The 27,483-nt window shown below is 30.1% G+C and overlaps 4 protein-coding genes across 5 annotated transcripts; 2 read left to right on the forward strand and 2 right to left on the reverse strand.

The window, feature by feature from the left end:
- Positions 1 to 1,842: 1,842 nt before the first annotated feature.
- Positions 1,843 to 10,606, forward strand: LOC111691258 (endoplasmic reticulum metallopeptidase 1-like). Its single transcript, XM_023453919.2, has 12 exons — positions 1,843 to 2,091; positions 4,014 to 4,548; positions 5,466 to 5,640; positions 5,702 to 5,786; positions 6,415 to 6,535; positions 6,630 to 6,784; positions 8,379 to 8,762; positions 8,827 to 9,007; positions 9,077 to 9,261; positions 9,331 to 9,474; positions 9,747 to 10,235; positions 10,307 to 10,606. The coding sequence occupies exons 2-12, from the start codon at positions 4,071 to 4,073 to the stop codon at positions 10,472 to 10,474; spliced, it is 2,565 nt and encodes an 854-aa protein (XP_023309687.2). The 5' UTR covers positions 1,843 to 2,091; positions 4,014 to 4,070; the 3' UTR covers positions 10,475 to 10,606.
- On the reverse strand, positions 10,514 to 12,730 carry LOC111691265 (trafficking protein particle complex subunit 2-like protein). Its single transcript, XM_023453928.2, has 5 exons — positions 12,571 to 12,730; positions 12,333 to 12,505; positions 12,169 to 12,256; positions 10,747 to 10,826; positions 10,514 to 10,677 (listed from the first exon to the last, which is right to left on the reverse strand). Exons 1-5 carry the CDS (start codon positions 12,601 to 12,603, stop codon positions 10,632 to 10,634), a joined length of 420 nt encoding a protein of 139 aa, XP_023309696.1. The 5' UTR covers positions 12,604 to 12,730; the 3' UTR covers positions 10,514 to 10,631.
- Positions 12,731 to 14,311: 1,581 nt separating this feature from the next.
- Positions 14,312 to 15,068, reverse strand: LOC111691261 (NADH dehydrogenase [ubiquinone] 1 beta subcomplex subunit 7). The gene is made up of 2 exons (XM_023453924.2): positions 14,534 to 15,068; positions 14,312 to 14,469 (listed from the first exon to the last, which is right to left on the reverse strand). Exon 1 carries the CDS (start codon positions 14,947 to 14,949, stop codon positions 14,596 to 14,598), a length of 354 nt encoding a protein of 117 aa, XP_023309692.1. The 5' UTR covers positions 14,950 to 15,068; the 3' UTR covers positions 14,312 to 14,469; positions 14,534 to 14,595.
- Positions 15,069 to 16,168: 1,100 nt separating this feature from the next.
- LOC111674487 (kinesin-like protein Klp98A) lies at positions 16,169 to 25,128 on the forward strand. Of its 2 annotated transcripts, XM_023435093.2 has the most exons (11): positions 16,170 to 17,256; positions 19,674 to 19,888; positions 19,961 to 20,859; positions 20,927 to 21,682; positions 21,748 to 21,921; positions 22,071 to 22,193; positions 22,376 to 22,489; positions 22,547 to 22,734; positions 22,839 to 23,752; positions 23,819 to 23,994; positions 24,064 to 25,126. In XM_023435093.2, the coding sequence occupies exons 1-11, from the start codon at positions 17,207 to 17,209 to the stop codon at positions 24,304 to 24,306; spliced, it is 3,852 nt and encodes a 1,283-aa protein (XP_023290861.2). In that variant the 5' UTR covers positions 16,170 to 17,206; the 3' UTR covers positions 24,307 to 25,126. The 2 variants fall into 2 exon arrangements, with proteins under 2 accessions (XP_023290862.2, XP_023290861.2); XM_023435094.2 differs by lacking the exon at positions 22,071 to 22,193 and having other exon boundaries at positions 16,169 to 17,256; positions 24,064 to 25,128.
- Positions 25,129 to 27,483: the final 2,355 nt, after the last annotated feature.

A 27,483-nucleotide genomic window follows, 5' to 3' on the forward strand; every position in this document is an offset into this window, starting at 1 on the left:
CTAGACTAGACTATAGACTAGACTAGACTTTAGACTAGACTATAGACTAGTCTACAGAAGAGACTGTAGACTAGACTACAGACTAGACTATAGACTAGACTATAGACTAGACTATAGACTAGACTATAGACTAGACTATAGACTAGACTATAGACTAGACTATAGACTAGACTATAGACTAGACTATAGACTAGACTTTAGACTAGACTATAGACTAGACTACAGAATAGACTATAGACTAGACTACAGACTAGACTATAGACTAGACTATAGACTAGACTATAGACTAGACAGACTATAGACTAGTCTATAGATTAGACTATAGACTAGACTATAAACTAGACTATAGTTTAGACCATTACATTTAAATCGTTCCATTTTCAAAACTACAAGTTAGCCCATCCCTTTGGGTATGAAAACCAAACAAAAAAAAAAAAACAATTAAAATACCTCAATTAATTTCCCTAAATCCTATTAAACTTTCAATTAAAATAACAATAACATTTAACAAAAAATATTCCATATTCCATTTAAAAACCAAGTGTCGTGTGTCACTCTCTGTAAACTAATCACCTAATAAGCAATAATTTCCTCTGAGACCTCTTGAGCAGTTATTTTAAAATGACATTTAATATCGAAAATATCACACCTTAACACTAACACAAACATGTATTTAAGTCGTTGTGGAAAAAAATAAAAATGTAAAAAATCTCAACTTCAACATCGAATCACTGGGAAGGCAAACAGTAATAATCGTTCATACTGAGTACCCATGGTGCGAATAGTACAATTGAAAATCCCCTCATCATACAAGTGTTTTTCGTAATAGCAATTTTTATTATTATTTGATTATGATTGTATGTATGTAGTATTTAGTTGTATGTATGCAAAATCCGTTCTGGTTGACTACGCTACAAATACCAGCAACATTTACACATGACACTAAATACAAGTATTGCAGATGTTTTAAAGAATTAAAAGGTTAAATAACGAGAACGTTTTTTTCCTATGTTAATTTAATATCGTAATGAACATCGAGTATCTTGTTCGTTTCAAAACTTTTGATATGAATTATATTCACAATATTAATAATTATAATTTACCCTGCAATATACTTCTAAATCTTATGTCTTAAGACTATAAACTAGACTATAGACTAGATTCGAGAATAGACTAAAGAAGAGACGATAAACCAGACAACAGACTAGGCTAAAGACAAGACAATGAACTAAACAATAGACTAGACTATAAGGTCTTTTCCATATAAGGTCTTGTTCAGAGATTCACCTAAGCGTCCTTGTACTAAATCACACAGTCTTCCGATCCAAGACTATAAACTAGACTAATCAATATCCCCAGTGTCCTGGAGATATTGAATAGGTGATGTTGCAGTTTACCTCAACACGTATTCGATGAAACCCAGCTGTCTATCTATCTATCTATCTATCTATCTATCTATCTATCTATCTATCTATCTATCTATCTATCTATCTATCTATCTATCTATCTATCTGACTATCTATCTGACTATCTATCTGACTATCTATCTATCTATCTATCTATCTATCTATCTATCTATCTATCTATCTATCTATCTAACTCTTTAGCTAAAATTAAAATAAAGATTTCGTTCTTTTAAATCTTTTAAAATCTGCTTCAACATACTACATGCATACGATGTAGAAATATGAATTAAAAGGCGAGCACTTTTTTCTTGTTTATTTTGAGTAAATTAATTTGTTTCAAAATATCTATACTATTTGGTTATTTTATAGTTAGTCTCTCACTATCTTCGAGCGATTTGTTTAGTCTCTATATTTTGTTTTCTAGTAAATGCAGAAATACACACGCTGATTACGCATTTGAGATTTCACAAAAAAGAAACACAAAGAGCCGGTTAGACATATTTTTGGGAACCTCTATGATAAGAATTGATGCTGGCAAGAATTAGTTTTAAATTACGACTGTGAAGACTAGACGTAAAATTTTAAGAAGGAAAAAAACAAACGAATGTGCTACAATTTTGATAAATTAAACGCTAAAGGAAATAACAATCAACGTAATCTTTTTTTGAATAAATAATAAATCAAGGTATGTTTGCAGTAATAAGATATATAAGACAAAGTTTGTGATTTTTTTTAACAAAATAACTTATGCAATAAAAACAGTTAATTTACATAATACTCGTAGTATTAGCTAAAAATTATTGTAACATATTAATTTTTTAAATAAATATATGTATTAGAAATATGTAAATTCGTATTTATAGCAACAACCAATTTTGTTTACATATTAGTTGTGATGCTCAAACATTTGTGTTTGATCGATAATGACAAGATCACTTGTCAGAAATTCAAAATGTTTAAGTTAAATTTTTTGTTGCGTTTTTATACAAATTTAAGTAATTTTTTTAACTTAAATTAGTATGTGAAGTTAATGATGTTGTTGTATTAATAGTTTTTTATTGTGATCGGAATTTCACGCTAATTTCGAATTTCTCGCCGATGTCTTTAGGACCCTACAAAACTGATTTGGATTACATACTTATGCATTGCAATATAGTGTTTTCCTGATAAAGAGTAGGAGGTTGTGGCCAATTTATGAAAAATTCTCATGAACTATGACATATTTTGGATCTTATAAAACTTTTATATGTCGCATTTCATCGCTACAGTTACAGTTTTCTTTTGCCAGTTATATAAGAACTAGGATCCAAAATGGCACTACTAACTTATGCGAAATTTTGATCACTACCCAGGAGTTCGAGGGGACAGTCCCGAACTGACCACTTAACCTACCACTTGTGGTGGCCCCTAGCCACCTGACTACCCAGGTGACCAACCATTTTCACATGGGCTTGTCCTACAAGGAAGTCAATCGTCACTCTACATCCTACAAAGATGCAGTAAAAGGACGATTGCCTCCGCTTTCGCTTACAAATGGGGCACTAAAGTGACGACTGTCTTTATTCACGTTTACAAAGAGTTTATTTGTGACAAAAGACCAAAAACATACGAATTGGAGTCAGCCAGGTGTTAAGATTTTAGTGTCTACTCTCTAGAATACTATGGAACATTAATGTGACGATTGACCAGAAAGATATAAATTTGAGTCAACAAGATGGTGGCATATCAGTAGAAAGTAATAATCATTTCTCCAAAAGATGGGTTAAATAAATACTTTCGGAAATACAACAAAAAAACTACTTTTAAGAGTATAATCTCTTGGTTACTTGAGGACAGTAAAGAGACGACTGTCTCCGCTCCCGCTTACAAAGAGGACACTAAAGTGACGACTGTCTTCATTCTCGTTTACAAAGGGTATATTCGTGACGAATGACCCAAAACATACGTATTACGATCATCCAGGTGGTTAACTATTAGTGGAAATTACTGTCTTTTTCGTATGTATTGACTCTTTGTCGAACTGCTGGGATATTGTTGAATAATCCATATTTACATGGGGTCTAAGTGAAATCATGGATCAATATTTCAATACGAAAAAATATTGTAAATGAATAAAACAGCTTTAGGGAAAAAAATCCGCACTCATAGCCTCCGACGTTTGATCTAGAAAATACGACCAATATTAAGTAAATTGTCTGACTCATAATAAAAAATTTGTTATTTGAAAAAATCGCTTTAGTTCTCATTGTGTTTTTGGCAAATGAACTATTAAAAAAGACACAGCAATTTGACTAGTTATGTTCAATAAACCTATACCAACCAATATTTAGGCTATAAAATTATTTTATAGATACAATGTACATATGTATGTTTATAACCCTTATGGATAAAACATTAAACAAATCAAATTTTGATAACAATCTAAAGTTACAAAGATTTTCTTTGAAACAAAATTTGATTTAGTCGGCCGCGGTAAGAGTTACGGCAAAGAACAGATTTTTTGTTAAATAGAAATATGGCGGAAAAAGCGGAAATTGTTAGTGATTTAAAAACTTAAGGATTAAAAGGGAATTTTTATTTAAAAAAAATATATATATTTTTTTCTAGTTATCAGATAAATTAAAACTTGCTGAAATTGTGCCAGAGCAAGCAGAAGAAGAAAATATGGCCTTGGCTAAGGACAAAAGCCGTAGAGTAGGCTGGTATTATGCTCCTGCTTTTCTACTCTTTTGGTTTGTTTTATTCTTTGCCATCGTACTGCCAGTATTCTATCATTTACCCAAAGGTCTAACAGTGGATAATGAACATCAACATCAGGGCAAATTTATAGCAGAAAGAGCTGAACGTATTTTATTTGATTTTGATATGATTGGACCCAAAGTAACGGGTAGTTTTGCCAATGAAAATCGTACAGTACAGCTATTACATGATGAGGTGGAAAAAATACGCAGTGTTATGCATAATGATTTATATGAAATGGAAGTGGATGTACAGGTGGTATCTGGAGCTTATATGCATTGGTCCATGATAAACATGTATAGGTCTTTGCAAAATTTTGTAGTGAAATTGAGTTGTAAAAATTCAACTTCAAATAATTATCTTTTGATAAATAGTCACTTCGATTCGAAACCAGGAAGTCCAGGTAAGTGGAATTTTTTAGGATTTGCATTTGAGTGAAGTTATTAATTATCCCTATTCTGCATTTCGATTACGTTTACGCATTCAGTTACGCCACGACTGAAAAAGGTATTCCAACTAAAAACTGAATCGTAAGAAAAAGAAGAAGTAATTCCATTTTGTTTCAATGCTTTACGAACGAGTGTATGACCACACTAGGAAACTTTTGTTAAGAAACTTTTTCTTAATTCTCTTTTCAAGTTTCCTTAATGTTCACACATAGATTTGTTGTGGTACCGCGAGAGAGATGAATGATATTTTTCCTTTTTTCTCTTACACAAAATCAAAAGTTTCCCAAAAAAAAGTTTCCTAGTGTGGACCGGCACTATTCTGCGTTACGATCGTACCTACGTTTTTGTAAGTTGTTGTTTATGTGGCGAAGAGTCTTATCGAAATGCAGAATACAAAAGTTGCCAAACGGAGAAAATTTCGATTCGAATTGAAATGCAGAATAGGGGCCAATATTTCAAGGACAATGTAAATTAACATCGAGTCAATGTACAAGTTCGTTAAGTTAAAAAATTAATTTGAACGTGTACATTGATTTAATGTAAATTTACATTGACTCAATGTTTACCCTAAGTAGAATCTTAATCAAGAAGACATATTTTGAATGTGTACATTGATTTAATGTAAATTTTCATTGACTCAATGTTAAACTTCTTAATCAAGAAGACATATTTTCATAGATCCAAGTTAGAAACAGTTATTTGAAACATAATTACTTTGATTAAAGGTTAACGTTACATTGATTCAATGTTCAATGTACATTGTCTTAACGTAAAATCTAAAATATTTTATTATTTTTGATTGAATATTAACGTTACATTGGTTCAATGTACATTGTTTTAACGTAAACTCTAAAATATTTCATTATTTTAGGTTCTGGTGATGATGGTGCTATGGTTGTGGTTATGCTAGAGATTTTACGTGTTATAGCCACTAATCGGGAAACTTTTCAACATCCCATTGTATTTCTATTCAATGGTGCTGAAGAAAATCCTTTACAAGCCTCTCATGGTTTTATAACACAACATAAATGGGCCAAAAATTGCAGGTAAATGGAAAATTTAAGCTCTCCCTTTCCAAAAACATAAATTTTATGTCTTTTTTTTAAGAGCCTTAATCAATTTAGATTCAGCGGGCAGTGGTCATAGAGAAATTCTATTTCAATCTGGTCCCAATCATCCCTGGCTAATGAAGGTTAGTTACTATTTTTTTTATTTTTTGTTTGAACTTTGTTCGTAAAATCTGTTATAGTTTTATCTTGAACCCCAAGATTTTTTTCAATATTAATTGGCTCATTTCCTATTGGTCAGATAACTAGTTGTTAAATTGTTTTTCTTTTTTTCTTTGTGTTATTCAAGTGCCCATTTAATTATGTATTAATTGATTTTTAATTATTATGAGTATAAATTATTAAAGTCCTCCACTTATCGTGTGTAGGTTGTTAAAAACAACAACAACAACATAACATTGTCATAAAATAATCAAATAAAGTTGAAAGTATTCGAAACCGTGTCCAGATATTACCGAAAAAAAACACGATAAACGCATAATTGCTGTTGAGTATTTATGAATATTTCAAAAAAGAATTTATCTATATTTTAAGGTTATTAAAAGATAAGATTAGAACGATATGCATCTATGTTATCTACAGCTATTTTGGTTTTAACAATTTAACTTAAGCTTATTTTTGTTTTGATTTATAAATACAAATATTTTTTTGTTGTTTTAAATGAACTCTTTTATGGGAAAAAGCAAACAAGCCCATTTTTTCTGACAACTAAATCCGGTAGTAATTGCGTTTCTTTTTGTTTCGCTTTTATAGTACTACAACAAACATGCTGTTAAACCCTATGCCACCTCGGTGGGTGAAGAACTATTTGAGGCCAAAGTTATACCCTCCGATACTGATTTTAGAATATTTCGAGATTTTGGTCATGTGCCTGGTAAGTAGTCAATTGTTTTAGTATTTCAAATAGAAATTTAATAAATTGAGAATACTTTAAAATTTTTAATTTGTTCTTTATTTTTTTTTACAAGGTTTGGATTTTGCTCATTTCTATAATGGTTATGTTTATCATACGAAATTCGATAAATATGATGTTATACCTCGGGGAACTTTACAAAATACTGGCAACAATATTTTAAGTCTTGCCAAAGCTTTGGCTAATGCTCCCGAAATGGAAGATACTAAGGTAATTAAATCATTTTTATACCAGAATATTTGACAAGTCTATGGACTATTCTTTTGACTAGTCAAAGGAATATTATATTGACTAGGTTTGTGGACTAAGGGTTACTTACTAGTCTATCGATTATTGACTATGTTTATGGTTGTTGGATTATCCTATTAACTAGTCTATGGTCTAGTCTATTAATCAGTCTATGGACTAGCATTTTGACTAGTCTATCGACTAATATATGGACTAATCTATATACTAATCTATTGACAGATCTATTGACTAGTCTATTAATTAGTCTTTTGTCTAGTCTATGGCCTATTCTATTGACTAGTCTTTTGATTAGTAGTCTATTATTTGGTCTACGAACTACTGTATTGATTATACTACTGACTATTCCATTGACTAGTCTACTGATTAGTCTATTCATTAGTCGATTGATTAGTCTATTGATTATGTGGTTATGCTAGAGATTTGATTATGTGGTTATGCTAGAGATTTGATTAGTCTATTGATTAGTCTATTGATAAGTCTATTGATTAGTCTATTGACCAGTCTTTTGACTATTCTATTGTATTTCTACTACTGATTATTCTACTGACTATTCTATTGATTATTCTACAGACTAATCTATTGATTAGTTAATTGACTAGTTTATATACATGTCTTTTAACTAGTCTATGGTCTAGACTAGTTGACTAGTCTACTGACAATTTCCTTTGCTACTTTATTACCTAGCCTATGGACTTGTCTATTAACTAGTATACGAACTAGTATATTGACTGGTCAATGGGCTAATCTTTGGAATAGTCTATGAACTGGTCTAATGGCAAGTTTAAGGACTTGAGACTAATCTTTTAAAAAGTCTACCTACTAGTCTACGAGTAGGTTCCTTTACTACTATATTGGTTAACCTATGGATTAGTCTACTGACTAATCGATGGACTTGTCTTTTGGTAAGTTTTTGGACTATTATTTTTACTAATTCATGTACTAGTCTATTGATTTATATATGACTATTATTGTCAAACCTTTGACTAGATCAGACTATAGACGTGGTTATAAATCAGTCTACAGAAAATAAAATAGACCAGTTACTAAACCATTCTATTGCCTATGGACTGTTCTAAAGACTTGTTCCATTGACTGGTCTGAAGATTGATAACAAAAATCTAAAATGTGAATTTCCTAACAAAAGAAATGTCCTAGTATATGATCTATAGGCTGGTCCATAAACTGATCTAAAGGCTAATCTATAGACGAGTCTATAGACTAATACTAGTCTATAGACTGTTCTATAAACTGATCTATATACTGGTCCATAGACTGGTCTATAGACTGATCTATATACTGATCTATAGACTGATCTATATACTGGTCTATAGACTTATCTATATACTGATCTATAGACTGATCTATATACAGGTCTATAGACTGATCTATATACTGATCTATAGACTGATCTATATACTGGTCTATAGACTGATCTATATACTGGACTGTGGACTGATCTATATACTGGCCTATAGATCAGTGAACTAATTTATCAACTAGACTTTTGTCTTATTATTAAACTCTAAATTACATAAATCCTTTCTCCTTTTTCCAGCAACATGCCGAAGGACATTCCGTATTTTATGATTTCCTGGGTCTATTCTTTGTCTACTATACCGAGACTCAGGGTAAAATTATAAATACTTGTATTTCTGTAATAGTTTTGATAGCCGTGGGTGTGTCTCTATGGTTTATGGCTGCTATTTCTTACATATCCATTGGCAAGTTATTAAGAACTTATGCTTTAATATTGGTTTTACATATAGTGGGCCTAGGGTTGGCTATGGGTTTACCCCTTTTAATGGCGGTAATGTTTGATAGTGGAGATCGTTCTATGACTTGGTTTACCAGTAAATGGCTGGTATTTGGTTTATATGTTTGTCCTGCTTTGGTTGGTTTGGCTTTACCAAGTTTATTGTATTTAAGTTTTTCCAGAAATGTAAGTTTTTCTTTTTGTTTTTTTAAGTTTTAAGGATTTTTATTAATTTGTTTCTTTGTTTTAGGATAAATTGCGTAAAAATTTTAAAATTCAATTAATCCAGCATGCTCATGCCTTGTTAATGTCAGTTATATGTATAGTGGCGACTTTTATGGGTTTACGCAGCTCTTATATGTTTATGATTCCTTTGTTTTTCTATGGTTTAACTTTAATTTTGAATCTCATTACAACTTTACATAGACGTGGTAAGTGGATTTTCAAAATTTAGTTTTTCTAACCTTTTTTATTAATATTTTTTTCTTTCATATTTTCAGGCAACTTTTGGTGTATTTTAATAATTTTAGGTCAAATTTTACCTTTTCTTTATGCTGCCTATATTTTCTTGATTTTAAATAGCACTTTAATGCCTATGATGGGTCGTTCTGGTTCCGGTTATAATCCAGATTTATTAATTAGTGCCATCTGCGGTATGGGCACAATACTGTGCATGGGTTTTGTGGTTTGTATTAAGATAATTTCTTAATTTTATTTTATTTTGATAAAATGAATTGAAATGTTTATTCTTTAGATGCCTATGTGGAATATGTTCCGTCGTTCTAAAGTTTTACTTTTATGTGTTTTGTTGATAACATTTATTTTTGCCATGATTGCTATATCGCCCATCGGTTTCCCCTACAGACCCAAAACAAATGTTGGAAGAGTGAATTTTATGGTAAGTTTCAAACTTGGCCAGTACATAGACTAGGTTATAGAGACTAGTCTAAAACAAAGACTAGTTAATGGACTAGTCAATAGTTTAGTTCATGGATTACACAATAGTCCATAGAACTCTACATAAACTAGGTAATTGACTACTCAATGGACAAGTTCGTAAACTTGTCTATAGGATAGTTCACAGAATAGTCTATAGACTTAGTCAATAGTCTTGTCAATAGGCTGGTTAATAGAATTGTTCATAGACAAGTCATTTTCTTTCAATTTCAGAACGTACGTCGTGTATTTTACGAATATGACGGTTCGGTAAGCCGCAATGAGTCCGGCTACTACTTTGATTTCCAAGACAGACGCATGCATCATCCCATCGAAGAAACAATAGATCTTAGTGACATGGAATCTGTAGCAGAAGATTGTGAAGACTATATGATGTGTGGTTTTCCACTATTCAATCATCGCATGGTTAAGGCACGCAATACAGGAAGATGGTTACCAACCAAAGAACCAGCTGAATTACCGGCTACTCCCACACTTAAATTATTAAATAAAACTTTTAATGCCGCTAATAATACTGCTAGGTTTGAGTTCGAATTAAGTGGACCACCCCACATGAGCATATTTGTATTGCCCGTAGAAGGTGTGACAATTGTAGATTGGTCTTTTCTTAAAGAATTATTAGACGATTATCAAGCACCTTATCATATATATCTAACCTATGGTAAATTACACACACCATTAAAATTCTATTTTGATTTAAAGGTAAGTAATCAATAGCAATAAAAACTTAAACAAAAAAAAACCTCTATAAAATTTGTTATTTCTACTTGCAGTTAAACAATAAACCATTAGATAAACCTTTATTCGAATTGGGTATATCCGGCCATTATGTTAGCTTTGAATATCCACGCGGTAAACATGCTCAAGAATTTATTAAACAATTTCCCGATTATATATTCGTTATGGAATGGCCCAGTTCTTATGAACGTTATGTATATTAGTTTTAAGAAAACCAAAAAAAAAACTTGCCTTTAATTTTATATTAAATTTAATACTTAAATTTATTTTACGATTTTATGTTTAAATTTTTTATAAGCAAACAAAAACTTTACGCTAATAAAATGTTTATTTTAAGATTTTTTTTAATTAAAATTTTCTTTAAATACTACCACTCATAAGTTTTTGTATAGAACGATCGAATTTTCTGCAAAAGAAAAGTTTGGTTTTATTTTTTTTAATTGTGTATTTAAAAAAAATTCTTTAAAGGACTCACTTGGAGTTGAGCGGTTCACCGGGTAAGTAAAATGGATTACAAACAGCATCAGTGTAAAGCATATGAAGATTACGAAACATCTGTGTGAATTTTTGTTGTAAATTAAAAAAAAATTAATTACAATCATGAAATTCATGTTCAATACTGATGAGTTTATGAAATGATGTAAATGAGTTTTATAGAAAAAATGTTTAAAAAAAGGAAAATTTTAATAATAAAAAGGAAGGCCAATATCTGTGAATATTTTAGTAAAATTTTGATGTAGGCTTTTTATACAGGATAGGGTCAAATGAGGCCCTATAATTAAAATCTTCATGAGGGTCATCAAGGCCAAATACGATTATATTAAACATAATTATGAACTCAAAAGACCTATTTGGCGGGTTCAGTTGTATGGGACCAAGGTGAAATAATGGACCGATCAATAGGCTTCGTCCCTGGGACAATAGAAAATCATGTACCAAATTTCATTGAATTATCTTCAAAATTGCGACCTGTAGTTTGATTAAAGGATTTACAAGCCCTATTCGGGGTTACAGTTGTATGGGGGCCAGGTGAAATAATGGACTGATCTTAAGCATTTTCAATAGGCTTCGTCCCTGGGACAATATAAAATCGTATAACAAATTTCATAGAATTATCTTCAAAATTGCGACCTGTAGTTTGATTAAAAGGTTTACATGGACGGAAGGACAGACGGACTTTAAGGTGGGTATAGGAACAATATTATTGTGCACTAAAGTGGTGTAGGGTATAAAAAGGATTTTTGTTTGTTAAAGAGCTAAATTTTCAGTGTCAAATTGGAAATTTTAAATAAATTCAAATTTTTAACAAGAAAATCTAAAGTGAAAAATTATAATTTTCTTTAATTATATAAATTTTATAAAAAAAATTAATTTTTAGCAAAAAATTGTCCAAAATCTAATTTTTGCAAAATTTATAAATTTTTTACAAAAGTATAATTTTAAATGACATTAGACCTGTAGAGGATTTCTTGCGATCTATTAAAAGTTTAGTTTAAACTGATTTTCAGTTTTTCTTTATTTACTTTCAGCTAATTAGGAATGTCTTTTTATAGCCTTTCCGGTGGAAAAACATTTGAACATGTTTAAATAAAAATTCGATAAAGACCTTAATACAGATACAAATATATTTGGATTGCATGATTTAGTCCTATCTAGGATGCACTTATCTCATCATGGTCGTATCTATACTAGAATTTCAATGTACTATTTTCTTTTTTTAATCACTTCTATTTCTGAATAAAACCTACAAAACTGAGGGATACTTGAACAGTAAAGTAAATTATTTGTTCCAGCACTAGTTACATACTTTATACGGACAGATTCAATTAACCATAATGTAAATGTAAAAATTTAATGACTAAAACCGAAAAACTGCCAATAACTTTAATACACTTACCGCTCTAACTTCATTTTCTCTTAAGGCGATATTTCCCGAATCTATAACCAGTATAAATTTAATTTTACTATTTGTCACATAACCATAACTGAAAATAGACAACAAAAAATGAATTCCCGGCAGATTAACAAAACTGAGACAACATAGTAACTCCATCAACTTACATTTTGTGTGTCTCCGTCGAATATAATTGTCCCAAATAAACTTCCTTACTTTCCGGTGTGCCCTTAGCAACCGGTTGACATTTCTCTTCAATAACATCGAGAGCAGCATGTACACGATACTGCAACTCCAATTCCTTGTCCATATCCGTGGTGGACAAGTAAAGAGGGGCGTTCTTGAAAATACAATTTAGCTTTTAAAATATAAATAAAATAAGTTTAAATTGTTAAATTAACTTACATCCTTGCCAATTATTGAAATGCAAACAGCCATAATTGTTTTTTTAATAAAATTATATATTTTCAATGATTTTACCAAAGAAAGTTATATTTTTTACGATTTTATTTATATGCTTCTTCTTATTCTTCGTTTGTTTACATTTGACTAAAAAAGTGTTGCCAATAGAAAAAACATAAAACAGTTGCATTGTGTAATTTAACGGTTTTTTGTTTATTTTTGTTTCAAACTTATGGAATTAAACAAAACAGACATTGTAATTCAGCTCTGGGTGGAGGAAGACCATTCTGCATCGTTGCCATTATCGCTTAAGGGTAATCAGGCCGCCCTTTTTGCTCTGCCTTCGAGAGTTTTACGTTTCGAATCCTATTGGTCAATGTGCTACTTCAGATAATTACAGTTACAGTTTTTTCTTGAGGTGCATGTTGACCATATGCAATGGTGTTAACTTAACCTAAGTTCAAAGTAAATTAATAATAATTTATTTTGCCTAATATTTTATTTTTTATTATGGTGGAGAACCAAAGAAAACTAAAATTTGTATTTAGGTCTGTCGTTCTGGAAAAATTAGAGTTGGCGTGGTAAATCTTCGACTCGGAGTAGCTACGCAAATTTAAAATACAAACAATAAACAAAACAGAGAATATATGATAACATCTTGAATAAGAGACTTTAATGGAAAAATATCCCTGGACTTAGTATCCTGCTAATATATCACCCACATACAAGAACAACTGTTAGATTAACAAAAGTACAATTCCTCAACGTCCTTTAGTGCTCTAGTTATGTGATAAGAATAATGGTTAAAGTATACCATTGACATTTAAGTCCTTTAAGCGATAGCCATTCTGAAACTAGGCTACAGCTCGAAATCGAAATGTGTAAGAGAACTTTTATTTTACTATGAACAAAGCTCACTAAAGCTAAAAGCCTATAACTGGTCTAGGAAAGTTACTTAAGTACAGCACAATTCCAGCGATGAGTGAGAAAAATTAGTAGAATATCCAATTTTAGCGAAAAACCAATAAATTTTATATTAGCTTGTCATTGAATGGATGTTGGACTTTTTAAAAATGTTTAATATTAATAGCCAGTAAAAAATAATTGATGTCATACTTTACAAACGACATCTTAATCACATCTAAAAATGCAAAAACATATTTTCACTCTTATAAACAAAACATTTCCTTACAAATGAAAACCCAGTTAAAAGTGAGGAAAGAGATGTAGTCACTACAAATAACATATTAGAAGTTCACCAAACTTTGGTGAAAAACCAATGAAATTAACATAAGGATGTCATTGAACGAATTCGGTTTATTTTTGACATCCAAATATCGGATTTTTACTGCATCTATGAATAAGATTAGATGTAGTTCATAGTTGTCAAAAATGAACAACTTCCCTCCAATGACATGATAATGTAAAATTCATAGGTTTTTCACCAAAATTAGAAGTACTTCAAGTATGTTATTTGTGGTGAAAATTCTACTTCCTTTCCTCGCTTTTTTTGCTGGGTACTAGCGATTGTAACAAAGTTTGCAATGAATTGATTTTGTTTGGCAATCTTCAGCACTGTTACACATATTTTATAGGCCAGACACTATCGTTTTGTAAATGTTAATGAAAATTTCATTACAAATTACATTTTTTTGCTTGAAGAATTTGCTTTTTTAAATCTACACTGGTTCTCCAAGTTTCCAGTTATTATTAAATAATTTGATCTATAATAAAAGAGATTCACTGCAAATTATAATTATTTAGCATTGTTTTGATGCATTTTAAAATATTTGAAACACAAGTTTTTAGAACTTATTATTAGAAATTTATTGTTAAACAATTGAAAATTTTTTAACACTTCCTTTGTTGGCTTCGTAAATATCGTATTTCCACCAAGAAAACCTGGAAAACAAGAAAAATACTGTGAATGCAATTGTCAATATTATACAAAAACATTTCTCTATACTTTAGAGTACCAGCTTCCAATAGAAAGAAATTAAACTAATTGCAGTAGATTTTGATATCACCTTAGGCAGCTGCATCCAAACGCTTTTGGCGTTCCAACAATCTTCTCTCACGTTCGAACTCCTTCATACGCAATACATAGTCCTCATACTCACAGGTCATGTATTCATGTTTCTCATGATGACATTTGTACAACCAGGGGAATACATCAGAACGGCAGGCACGATATTTCAATAATTTATCGGCACAATAGTCACGATCGGCTAATGGCAGTTTGGCAGATACCATTTCTTCTTTGGTCGCTTTCATGACACGTTCTTTGCGATTTGGTGCACCCAAGAGAGGATCGAATGTGGGTACACAGTCGGGTCCTGGCATGGTGTCAGGATGAGTTGCACGCATATATGCATTACCCATTTTGTTGTTGCTGTCGAAAATTTGCCTTAATTAAGAAATTTTTACAAAAAAATTTAATTTAACGAAGGCAAATTACGTAAATTTGCAGCTAAATGTTTGATGGTACACAAATGTCACAATTTGACAGTTATAGTAAACATATGTTTTTGTTAAATTGTCAAAAATTGTAATAGATTATATGAAATGGTGAATTGGCATTCACGGTGAGATGATAACATATATTTGTTATTATTTGTTTTAATAAATATTTATGTTTTAAATAATAACTTAATGAAATAATACCAAAAATAACTAATTAAAAATAATAAATAAATTAATTAATAAAAAACTTACTTAAAAAATCTACCTACAGTATATATTTTTTTAAAACAAAATTGAAATAATATAAAATTTTCAATTCTATATAATTAATGTTACATTCTTCACAGATCAAATGATAGTTATAAAAATGTTATTTATAATTGCTTCTGATAAATATATTAATATGTTTAATATCATTATTTAAAATCATTATCTTTTAAATGATTTAGTAAACACTTGTCTTAAGATTACTCATTTTAAACAAAATTCATTTCTTATTATGTTGAATTCATTCAATCAATTTAAATAGGAAATATGAAAACAAAATTTTTTATTTAATCTATTCCAAACAGAATAGTGGATAAACTTTTATTCACTCAATTAATAATATTCACTCAATTAAGACAAAATATTTATAATTCAGAATCAATATGGAAATGGTTGAAAAATATTTAACTTAAATCAATTATAAGTAAAATAATTAGATAATTAATTTTTTGAAAGCTTTGATTACAAATTCAGTTAAATATTTGTACAAACTTAACACTGCATTACCATCTATCAGGCACTTTTAGTAACCTGCCTTATCGGTAGTAGTTGATTTTTTAGTACTTTATGTTTATATTTGTTTTGATACGTCGTACAACTACTGTTTACATTAAGCTGTCATTAATTATTTCTCCTACAGAGATGGGAAAGTTTATAGATATTCTTTTTTATTTTAATTATAAATATATTTATATTAATAATTAATTTACCTGAATTTTAAACAAAATATACAAATATTTAAATATTAAACAATAAAATTTTGCAAATTAATACTTAAGTAGAAAATCTTTTTAAACATTTATGTTGATAACTTATAACAATTAATATATTCCAGCTCTGACCCCTATGATGTCAACATTAGTCAGTCATTAATCTGTAAAAGGAAATAGTAGAGAGAGTGTTTGCAAGTGTTTACATTGTTTTTATATATTTTCTCTGCCGTTTTCTTGTTATTCCTACAATTTTTATTATTATTTAACAATTTCATTTTTTGATTTCTTAAACATATCAAAGAAAATAAAAAGTTTACCATGAAATCGTAAAAGAAACAAATGGAAAATGCGTAATAAAAAAATTTTAATGAAAAATTATGGCGACGCCTCCTCATTAATGATTAATTTTGCAAAAAGTGAAAAAAACGAAAAAAGAAATAGAATTATAATTTGGTTATTGGATACGTCATATTAAAACAAAATGCTGGTTAATAGACAAACAAGTATATAATATACAAATTAGACCAATCATACAATAAAACAAAACGATGTGAAAAAAATTTATTAAAATCATCATCATGAATATAATAAAAATGTATACCATATTTAAAGAGAGAACTAAAAAATTTAACCAAATTTCTTTCTAAGCAGACTTAAAAAACAACAAAATACAGAAACTTGTTTTTTCCAACAATTTTTATTCCCATACGGAATGTATGTTTGTGTGCGAGTAATGTATAGACGATGTTACAGTTAAATTAAAGTGGTTGGTTTTTTATTTAAGTGAAAGAAGTGAATGTATAAAAAAAAACAAAGTATAAAGTGAAGTGGATTAAGTTCAAATTTCGTGAAAAAATTATTATACCAATTATACTATAAAAAAAAAAAACAAATAAAAAAGTCATAACAAAAGAGTAACAAACTAACAATATAATACATAAGACAAAGAAAACCAAGAAAGACCAACTAGGAAGTAACTAACTAAATCATTTTTGTTGTTGTCTTTTTTTTTTAATTTTCAATTGTTTATGTTTTTGGTTTCTCATGTGTGGTGTTTCTCAGTACAATACACCAACAACATAAACCTCATCAACATCTTCGTCATAATTTGAACCGTCAACCAACCTTAACGTAATCAACAAAAGGAATAACAAAAAAAATTAAATAATAACAACAAGAAAAATATCACCAGCAAGATGTCATCATCGATTAAAGTTGCTGTCAGGGTTCGTCCCTTTAATGCAAGGTAAATAAAAACAAAAATGACACATACATACATATGTATGTAAATAAAATCAATTTCATATATTAATGAATGTACGGGAATTTGAATGTTTATTCAATAGGATTATGAAATCAATATAAAGATTTCTTTCAAGATAATCTGTATTCGAAATAATCTATTATATGTATTAAATAAAAACAACATAATATAATCGTAAAAAAATAAAAATAAAAATTTTATACTATAGAAATCAAACAAAGTACTTATAAATAGCTTATTTTTTTAAAACTGTCATAACTCAATATTATTAAACTGAGTGATTATGAACTATCGCATTTTTTATTGAGCAAAATTAAAAAGAAATTCAGCTTTAGTACTATTCATCAGAGTTTATTAAAAACAAGTTAGACCTGGTTCACACTAGGAAACTTATGTTGAGAAACTTTTGATTTTGTGTGTAAGAGAAAAAGATGGTTGATATTTCTTTCTCTTTCTCTCACACATAAGAATCAAAAGTTTCCCAAAAAAGTTTCCTAGTGTGAACCAGGTCTTAGAAGTTATAGTCGGGCGAGGCCGACCATATAATACCCTACACCTCTATACGTAGCATATAAGTTGAATTGTACCTTGCCTCTGATATATTTAAGTAATTTATTGCTGAATAAAATTGTGGACATTTAAGTTCAATTTTGAAGACCCCTTCATAGCGACTGGGGTCAAATGAGGCCCTATATTATAAAGTTCATGAGGGTCATCAAGGATAGTATAGAACTTGATTTTGCAGCTTTTTGTCGAGATACGAGTATATTAAACATAATTATAAGCTTAAAAGACCTATTTGGCTGGTTCAGTTGTATGGGGGCTAAGTGAAAAAATGAACCGATGTTAACCATTTTCAACAGGCTTCGTCTACGGTACCACAAAAGATCATGTGCCAAATTTTATTGAATTATTTCCAAAATTGCGACCTGTAGTTAAAAACAAGGTTTACAAGTCCTGTTGTAGGGTTAAGTTGTATGGGGGCTAGGTAAAATAGTGGACGAATTTTAAATATTTTCAATAGACTTCGTCCCTGGGATAATAGAAGATCATGTACCAAATTTCATTGAATTATCTTCAAAATTGCGACCTGTAGTTTAATTACAAGGTTTACATGGACGGACGGACAGACGGACATAGCTAAATCAACTCAGAAAATGATGCTGAGGCGATTGGTATACTTTTAGGTGGGTATAGGACCAATATTATTGTGCCTTACAAACATCAGCACAAACCTAATATACCCTCGACACTATGGTGTAGGGTTAAACACATATACTACATATGTATGTAATTCAGCAGGTTCAGTTTTCTTAAAGAAAATCAATTTTTCCTGCTTATATTGCTAAATAGCTTAATAATTTTCAAATATAATATGACAGAAGAACATTTAGTGGCATGTTATGATATATAGATGCCTCTGTTTGCTATTTAGCTAAATAAATGTTATTTTATGTCTGTGAAAACAATTTCCTTCTTATATAATTAGAAAATTGATTTATTGGAGTTTTGGCATTGTAAAAAGTCTGTTTGTGTAAAAATTATTGAGCTTTAAAATGATAAAAATATTTAGTTTTAGCAATAAAATATTAGCAATTAAGAGGTGTCATAAATAACTATTATATTATATTTGAATAATAATTATTATCATATGTGCAATAAAAATAGTAGAGTAATTGTTTTGTTAAACAAATTTTCTTACAAACAATCTGATGTTTTTTGAAATCGCGAAATTGATATTATAATTTTAATACGTTTATTAATAACAAAATAAGTTATTTTCACTTTTTTTTAAGTAGAACATATTTTTTTTTTATTATAAAATGCATTAATTTCATTTAATCCTACTTTTCATAAGTGTGGCGGCATAATTTGATAAGTGGTTTAATTAGGGTGGTTGGTAACCGTAACAACACAAACGGTCATAAGGCATTGATAATGAAATTTCGAAAAGTGTTGCCATAGTTTAAAGAATAAAAGCTACAAATTCATATAAAGTTTATAATGAAAAAAATTTACTGTTACATTCAGTTTAGTTCTAGCTCAGTTCTAGTTTAGTTCTAGTTCAGTTCTAGTTCAGTTCTAGTTCAGTTCTAGTTCAGTTCTAGTTCAGTTCTAGTTCAGTTCTAGTTCAGTTCTAGTTCAGTTCTAGTTCAGTTCTAGTTCAGTTCTAGTTCAGTTCTAGTTCAGTTCTAGTTCAGTTCTAGTGCAGTTCTAGTTTAGTTCCAGTTCAGTCTAGTTCAGTATAGTTCAGTTCTAGTTCAGTTCTATTTCAGTTCTAGTTCAGTTCTAGTTCAATGAGTTTAATTATAGTTTTTTATGAAATTATAGTAAATTTATGAAAAAATTTTCAAAATTATTCTAAAAAATGAATTAAAACACCAATTTTCTTATTACAGAGAAGTGGATATGGATGCTCAGTGTATTGTGGAAATGGAAAGTAAAAAAACTCGTCTACTCAAGCCAAAAGTACAATCAATGCGTGATACACAGTTTCATGATTTTACATTCGATTACTCCTATTGGTCATTTGACAAAGAAGACAAACACTTTGCCACACAACAACAAGTCTACAGTGACTTAGGTACAGATGTTATTGATTGTGCCTTTGAAGGTCAGTAAAAAAAGAAACTTATTATTTAAATTTAAAAAAAATGCAATAAATCTCATATTATTGCCTATTTAGGTTACAATGCTTGCGTGTTTGCTTACGGACAAACAGGCTCCGGTAAAACATTTACTATGATGGGCACCAGTGATAACCCTGGCCTTATACCACGCATTTGTTCGGAACTTTTTGCTCGCATGCGTGTTGGCCAGGAGTCGGGTACTAGTTATAAAACACATGCCAGTTATTTGGAAATCTATAATGAACGTGTTAAAGATTTACTGGGTCCTCAGTCGAGTGGTCATGGTCTGAGAGTTAGAGAACATCGTACTTTGGGTCCATATGTAGAGAATTTATCACAACATTCTGTAGCTGATTTCGAGGAAATTCAAGAGTGTATAGCTCGTGGTAATGTACAACGTACAACGGCTAGTACAAATATGAATGATACCAGTAGCAGAAGTCATGCCATATTTACAATAACATTTGTACAAGCGGGCTTTATGAACGATATGCCCAGTGAGACAGTTTCGAAAATACATTTAGTGGATTTGGCAGGAAGCGAACGAGCCAATGCTACGGGCGCCACTGGGCAACGTTTAAAAGAGGGAGCCCATATTAACAAATCATTGGTTACTTTGGGCAGTGTTATTTCGGCCTTGGCCGAACAAAGCAATTCCACGGCCTTAAATACCACGGGTGGCAATTCAAAACGTGTTTTATATATACCCTATCGTGATTCCATTCTCACGTGGTTGTTAAAAGACAGTTTGGGAGGCAATAGTAAAACTATAATGATTGCTGCACTTTCGCCGGCCGATTGTAATTACAGTGAAACCTTAAGTACTTTACGTTATGCCAATCGTGCTAAGAATATCATAAATAAACCCACAATCAATGAAGATCCTAATGTTAAACTCATACGTGAATTGCGTGATGAAATCAATAAACTAAAATCTATGTTAAATGGAGATGTGGTAAGTATTCACTTTAAGTATGTGTTAGTAAGGAATAGTATTGAATTGTTTTTGTATATCTACACAGCATGCCCTGCAGCCATCTCTTAAAATGTTGGAAGATTTACAAAAGAAAGAGGCTCAAGAAAAACATCTTACCGAAGAATGGACTGAAAAATGGAAAGAAGCTCAATCTATTCTGCAAGAACAAAAAAGTTTGGGTTTACGTAAATCCGGTGTGGGTGTTGTCTTGGACTCTGAAATGCCTCATCTTATTGGTATACACAATGACATTACTACCGGTGTTACTTTATATAGTTTAAAAGAGGGTGAAACTTCCATTGGTACCGAGGAATCAGAAATACCACCTGATATTGAATTAAGTGGTGATGGCATACGTCCACAACATTGCAGTATTGTACTCAAAGATGGTATATGTACTTTACATCCCAAACCTTTGGCACAATGTTGGCTTAATGCCAATCTTATCGATGAACCTACAAATATATCGCAGGGTGATATTATACTTTTGGGACGCACGAATATATTCCGTTTCAATAATCCTACCGAGGCAGCTAGACTACGTAAAGAATATAGTCGTTCCCAATTGGATATGTCTAGATTATCGTTAATTACTTCATCACGAGAAAATCTTTTAACATCTAGTTTTTGTTTGGACGATGAATCATCTTCTATGAGTAGTAGTTTGATTTCATCACCCTTTAAACGTAACGATAAACAATACTATCCCACTAAACCCATGTCACGTGATGATCCTGAGTTACAAGATGAAAATCGCAAAATTTTAGAGACCATAGAAAATGCTCTTAAACAATTAAATATTGTAAGTGAAGGAATACACTTTCGATGAAAGGATTTAGTTTAAATATTTTGTTTTTTTTTGTTTAGGAACGTGTTCAAATGCATGACCAGTACAAGATTAAAGTACAAAATTTAACAGAAGAACTTAAACGTTTAGAAAAAGAAGAGAAAAATAGTTTAGAACTGTTGCGCTGTCGCGAAGAAGAACTTATGGCCAGAAAAGATATGTTACTTTGGGAGAAAAATAATGAAAAAGTACAGGTAAGATAAAATAATGATTCTGGTCTGGAATTAGGAGTCTGTTTTATATACAAACTCTACTTTTTATTGTTAAATGTTTTTTGTTATAGTTTAGCTTTTTATTCGTTTTGTTTTTTTTAATATGTTCTCGTCTTTTTGTGTCGTTTTAGACTGATATTGTGTGTAGACAGATCTCAGCTTTGCAAACCCAGCTCGACTCAAAAAAACGTGATTTTTCTGAGTATGTTGCCAAAGAGCTGCAAGAATTGCAAGATTGTGGCAAATTAGATGAGGTTTGTGTTGAATAAAATAGCTATTAATGTAAATGTTTTAACCATCACACATATAAATGGTCCTTCGGTCATTTTGGAAATTAAACCATTTTTAAATTAAAATTTTCGATTAGAAGGACCATTTGTGTTTTGTATCATTTGTATCTTGTTTTCACAATAACTTAAATTATTTCTTTATTTAGATTGACATTAAAGTGGATCCTTCCGTTCCCTTGACCGACGATTTATTATTACTCGCAGCCGATTCATTGGACTTATTTGCTTCACAGTTTATTAAAGACACAGTTAAAAGAAATGTAAGTTTTGAAAATTTAAAGTTAATTTTCTGATTAAACTTATATTTACATTTGCAGAACGAAGACATACATCGTTTAGATGAACAGGTGGCTGAAAAGGAACGTATCTTAAAGGCTAGCACAACAAAAATCGCACAAGTCGATGAAAATCTCTTGCAAATCGAAGAACAATTGGAAATGTTACGTTTGCAACGACTACAAAAGGAAGCTGATCATGATAATGATTTACAAATGAAAAAAGAAAAGTGAGTGAAGACAGTCATTTCAAATAGTTAAGATTCTAGATTCTACATTTTGTATCAAAAACTCGAAAAATGCTTAAAATGTTTTTCATATATTGTTTTTTTAGCTTCAAACTTAACCTCAACAAGAAATCCACAACCGACATGAATGTCCAAACCGAAAATGATATATCATCGAGAACAGATACTTATGAAACTACCTGTGATACTTTTCATACAGCTCAAACGAATTGCTCCAATCTCAGTTCACCGACAATCGCTGAAGACGAAATAACACCACTGAGTAGTTGTACTCTGTCGTCGGGTGAAATTGACGATGATGACGATGATGATGATGTTAACGACGATGATGACGATACAATTTCCGATGGTATACGAAAATCAAAATCATCACCTTCCTCTTCGATGGCCACAAATACCGATACCCAGTCGAGTTCAAAAAGTGGTAGCATAAGAAAAAATCTTAATGTTCCCAATGCTGTGATGAGTGACAGTGGCGTATGTTTGGATGCGGTGGTAAAATCTTCCAATCTTAATCATATACACGACTTGACAACCTCTACAAATATGCCCCTAGATAATGATAATCCCCTACATCATGCCACATGCAATTCAGATGATGAGACAGCATCATGTTCATCTTGTGAAATTAGCGCTAATTCTGATAGCGTCCAAACACACTGTCCCATGCACAGTTTACGACGTAAAATTGCTGCACAAAAAGCTTTAATTATGAAAAATCTCGAAATGAATGTAAATAAAACAATGTTGGATGAACAAATAGCCGAATTGCAAGAATTACAAAAACGTTATATTAAAATTGAAAAGCATATGCTAGAAACGGGACAACATACAGTGGATGAACATCAGTTGTGTTGTCAAACGAATAGAGAAGAACTAGAATATGACAATGAAGAGGGAGTGGAATCAGCTTCACGCTATAGAGATATAACATCATCCATGGAAAGTTCTAGTTATATGTCAAATATGACACGTTCTTGGCCATCGGTTAGAGATTTCTGTAAGTTATAAGTTGTTTTGAAAATGTGAAGATATTTTGTTTAAATTTTGTTTTTTATTGTTTTAGCGGAAACTGAACATGTTATTACCATACCTACCTTTGTGATACGAGGAGCTGGTAAACAGACACATTATGAATATGAAATACGTATAATTTTACCCGATGGTAAATTGAATATATTGCGTCGTTATAGCCGCTTTAGAGAGTTACATATGAGTATGAAGAATACCTATGGAGCCAAGGTATTAATGTTTATGATAATAGTGAGAGTTTGTTTGTTTTAAAAAAAATGTTTTTATATTCCTCTTTAGATTGCCGCTTTACCCTTTCCACGACGTGAACTATTCTCCTCAAATAGTGAAACTGTAGCTAAGCATCGCAGGCGTTTGCTTGAATTATATTTACGCAGATTATTTGTAGTCTGTTCGCGTATACCACAGAGTCCCATATATGAAGGAGCCGGTGGCCCTGGCCTTACCAGAGCCTCTTTGGCTCAATTTTCGCCTTTCTTCAAAAAGGGCCTTTTCGAGAACGGCAGGCACGGGACGGGATAATAGTTACCCTACTGCTAAATTATCTCCTACCTACAGTGTGTCTTTTAATCTATTTTTATTATTTATTAAGTTATATGTCACAATCATGATGATAAATGTTGATAATTGTTAAACAACTTTACCTTAAAGGCGTTCAACAGGAGTTTTCCCCAAAATCAAAATGTGAGTATTTATTATTATTATTTTTTTAATTAAGTTTAGTGTGTACAATAAATAATAATGAAATTAGCAGAGTTGCTTTATGGTTTCTTTAAACTTTTATTTTTCTAGCTAAAAACAATAAAAAGAATTGTGTTTGTATTTTGACAGAATGTTTTTTGGTTAATTTATTTCATATTGTTATTTCTTATCAAAATCTTCCATATTATAAGGAAGTTATCATCTATCTATTATTTAATTTTTATTTATGCTTTATTTATAACTTTTATGTTTGATAAACTATTTACTTATTTATTTGCAAATTGTATAATGTTTTCTTTTATGAAATACAAATTATGTTTTATAAAAAAAAGATATACGAGTACAATTTATCTACAGATTTAGTTTTGCCTCTTTCCTACATATTAATTATTGTTAGATTTAATTGAAAAACAATTAAAAACTGTTGACCAGTTTAATACTCAAAATATAAACAAATTTTGTTAACATTTATCGTTTATACTTTTGTCATAACATGTTTTTCTTATGTTTTTTCCCCTTAAAAAGTTTATTTCTGTTGAATTGCTTAAGTTTTCTCTTGTTTAAGTTTCCAGTTTAATAATGTTAAAAAAACATTTAAAATAATTAAAGCATAATAACGTAAAACTTCCAACATTTATATGGTTTTCAATAAACTTAACAATTTCTTGCTAAATTTTCAATAGATTTCATAATCTTTGTTTAAAACTTTGTTGTTTTGTAATTAAATTAAATTTTTTTTGATTTACTTTAGAAATAACTTGAAATTTTTTAATGTTTTTATAATTTTTTATTTTAAATTCAATTAATTATAATATTCATCAACATTCCACATATCGTTTGAAAAAAAATCATGTGCAATTTTAGTATAAATTGAGAAAAATTTTAAATAATAGTTTTTGAGAACTTTTTTCGAATTATAAAAAGATCTCTAAAGACAATAAGTAAAAATTAAATAAATTGTTTTTTTTTTTAAATGTTATATTAATTTACTAATTTCTAACTTTTAACAGTTTTATTAAGTATGTATTCTTAGCTAAATATGTTAATTAAGAACTTAATTTCTATAAAGGGTATTCACTTATCTAAGCAAAACGTTTAAATTAAATACAGTAACTAGAAAACTTACCAGCAAAAAATATTTGATGTCATACTTTACAAACTACATCTTAATTACAAAGTGAATTTCATATTATTAACTTTTATGAACCAAATATTTCCTTACAAAAGGAGACCCAGTAAAAAGTCAGAAAAAAGATGTAGAAAAGTCATTACAAATAACATATTTGAAGTACATTAAAGTTTTGTGAAAAACCAATGAAATGTACATAGAGTGTGTTTTATGTTTGACATCCAAATATCGGTTTTTTACCGCTTCTAAAACTGAGATTAAATGTAGTTTAGAGTTGCCAAAAATGAACAACATCCCTCCGATGATACGCTAATGTAAAATTCATAGATTTTTTACTCAAATTTGAAGCACTTTGGGTTACTAGTTGTGATACGTTCCCACGAGTCATATTCAGCCAAAGATTGTCAACCCAGCGACAGCTGTATCAACCGAAAGTTTTTTCCCCAGGAAAGAACTATCGGCTAGGGTTTTATAGTTAAAACGAAAAGTCGACTTTTTGCATTTAGTTAAACGTCGACTTTTTGATTTTTATGCAAAGTTGATTTTTCATAGACGATAGTCGAGTTATCGACTTTTTTGGAACAAAATAGTCAACTTCGACTTTTCGACTTTTTTCGACAAAAAGTCGATTGTTCAATTATTCGAAAGTCGATTTATAGAACCCTACTATCGGCCACAGTCGAACAACAAAAACAACTAGTTGTGATGAAAATACGTATTACATCTTTTTCCACACATTCGTCTATTAGGAATTGATTTCTAATCATTCAAAGATTGTCAATACTGTGAGAGAAAGAAGCCAAGAAAGAACTTTCAACAATAGAAGAACTGTTAGCAGTATACAGTTGGAACACCATTTTAGGCTTGGGCAATGATTTGACACTTTTCCACTGATTTATGTAAAACTTTTGTTACAACAACAACCCTATACAAACAAGAAGGCGTATCATAAGGACTATTGACATAATGTCCATGGACATTATGACACAACAAAAAGTATTTAAAGTCCATTGACATTATAAAAATTTTAAAAGAGTCACAATGTCTAAGATTAATTTCTTACGGGATAGAAGTATCTCTTTCCTAAATTATAAACAAATTATCAAATTAATTTATACTTTTAGAGTCCTTTTGACATTACGATACTTTTAAAAATGAGGTACATATGTCCTAACGTCGATGGACATTATGACACGCCACCCGCCATCAAAAACAAAGTACTTCCAATAGAATTGCATTAATCGCAATTCAAAAGAGCAGTTAAGGGCTTATTGTTTAAAATAAATCATAAAAAGTTTTTCAAAAGTAATGATTAGGAATCATAAAAAGAAGAACATTACTTCTTATATTTCACTTCATTTTGGGCTTCTAAGTATGTTCTTTTTAACGAAAGTTCTCATCTAATGTTATTTAAAGTCAAAATTTAAGCCTTTCTTTCTTAAATAAACATAAAACTACATTTACTCTTAACATAACCTAAAAATGGCTTCTGTTAAAACTAATTTATAGAAATCATAATAAGAACAATTCTCATATAACATCATCGTGTTAAATTCATGGCTTTTGCTGCTGTTTTTAACTGTTACTTACAGCACCCTCATTACCGATCTATTTTGCTTCTTGTGTTTTATTACTGTGAATATCCTTATTATAGAAAAAAATCATTATCAGAATAACATTTTAATATAGAAATTTTAGTAAATTAATAAACTAAAATCCTTAATTGAAAACATATATAAACAGATATTGAAAATAACGGGTCCATTTTTATTAATTTTCTTGTTTTTTATACATTTCTTTAATGCTAACGAAATTTGTTAAATTTCCATATTTTTCACCATATTTCCGGTTTAATTTTGAACATACAG

Source organism: Lucilia cuprina, chromosome 6, assembly GCF_022045245.1.
Source record: "Lucilia cuprina isolate Lc7/37 chromosome 6, ASM2204524v1, whole genome shotgun sequence".
Taxonomy (NCBI): Eukaryota; Metazoa; Arthropoda; class Insecta; order Diptera; family Calliphoridae; genus Lucilia; species Lucilia cuprina.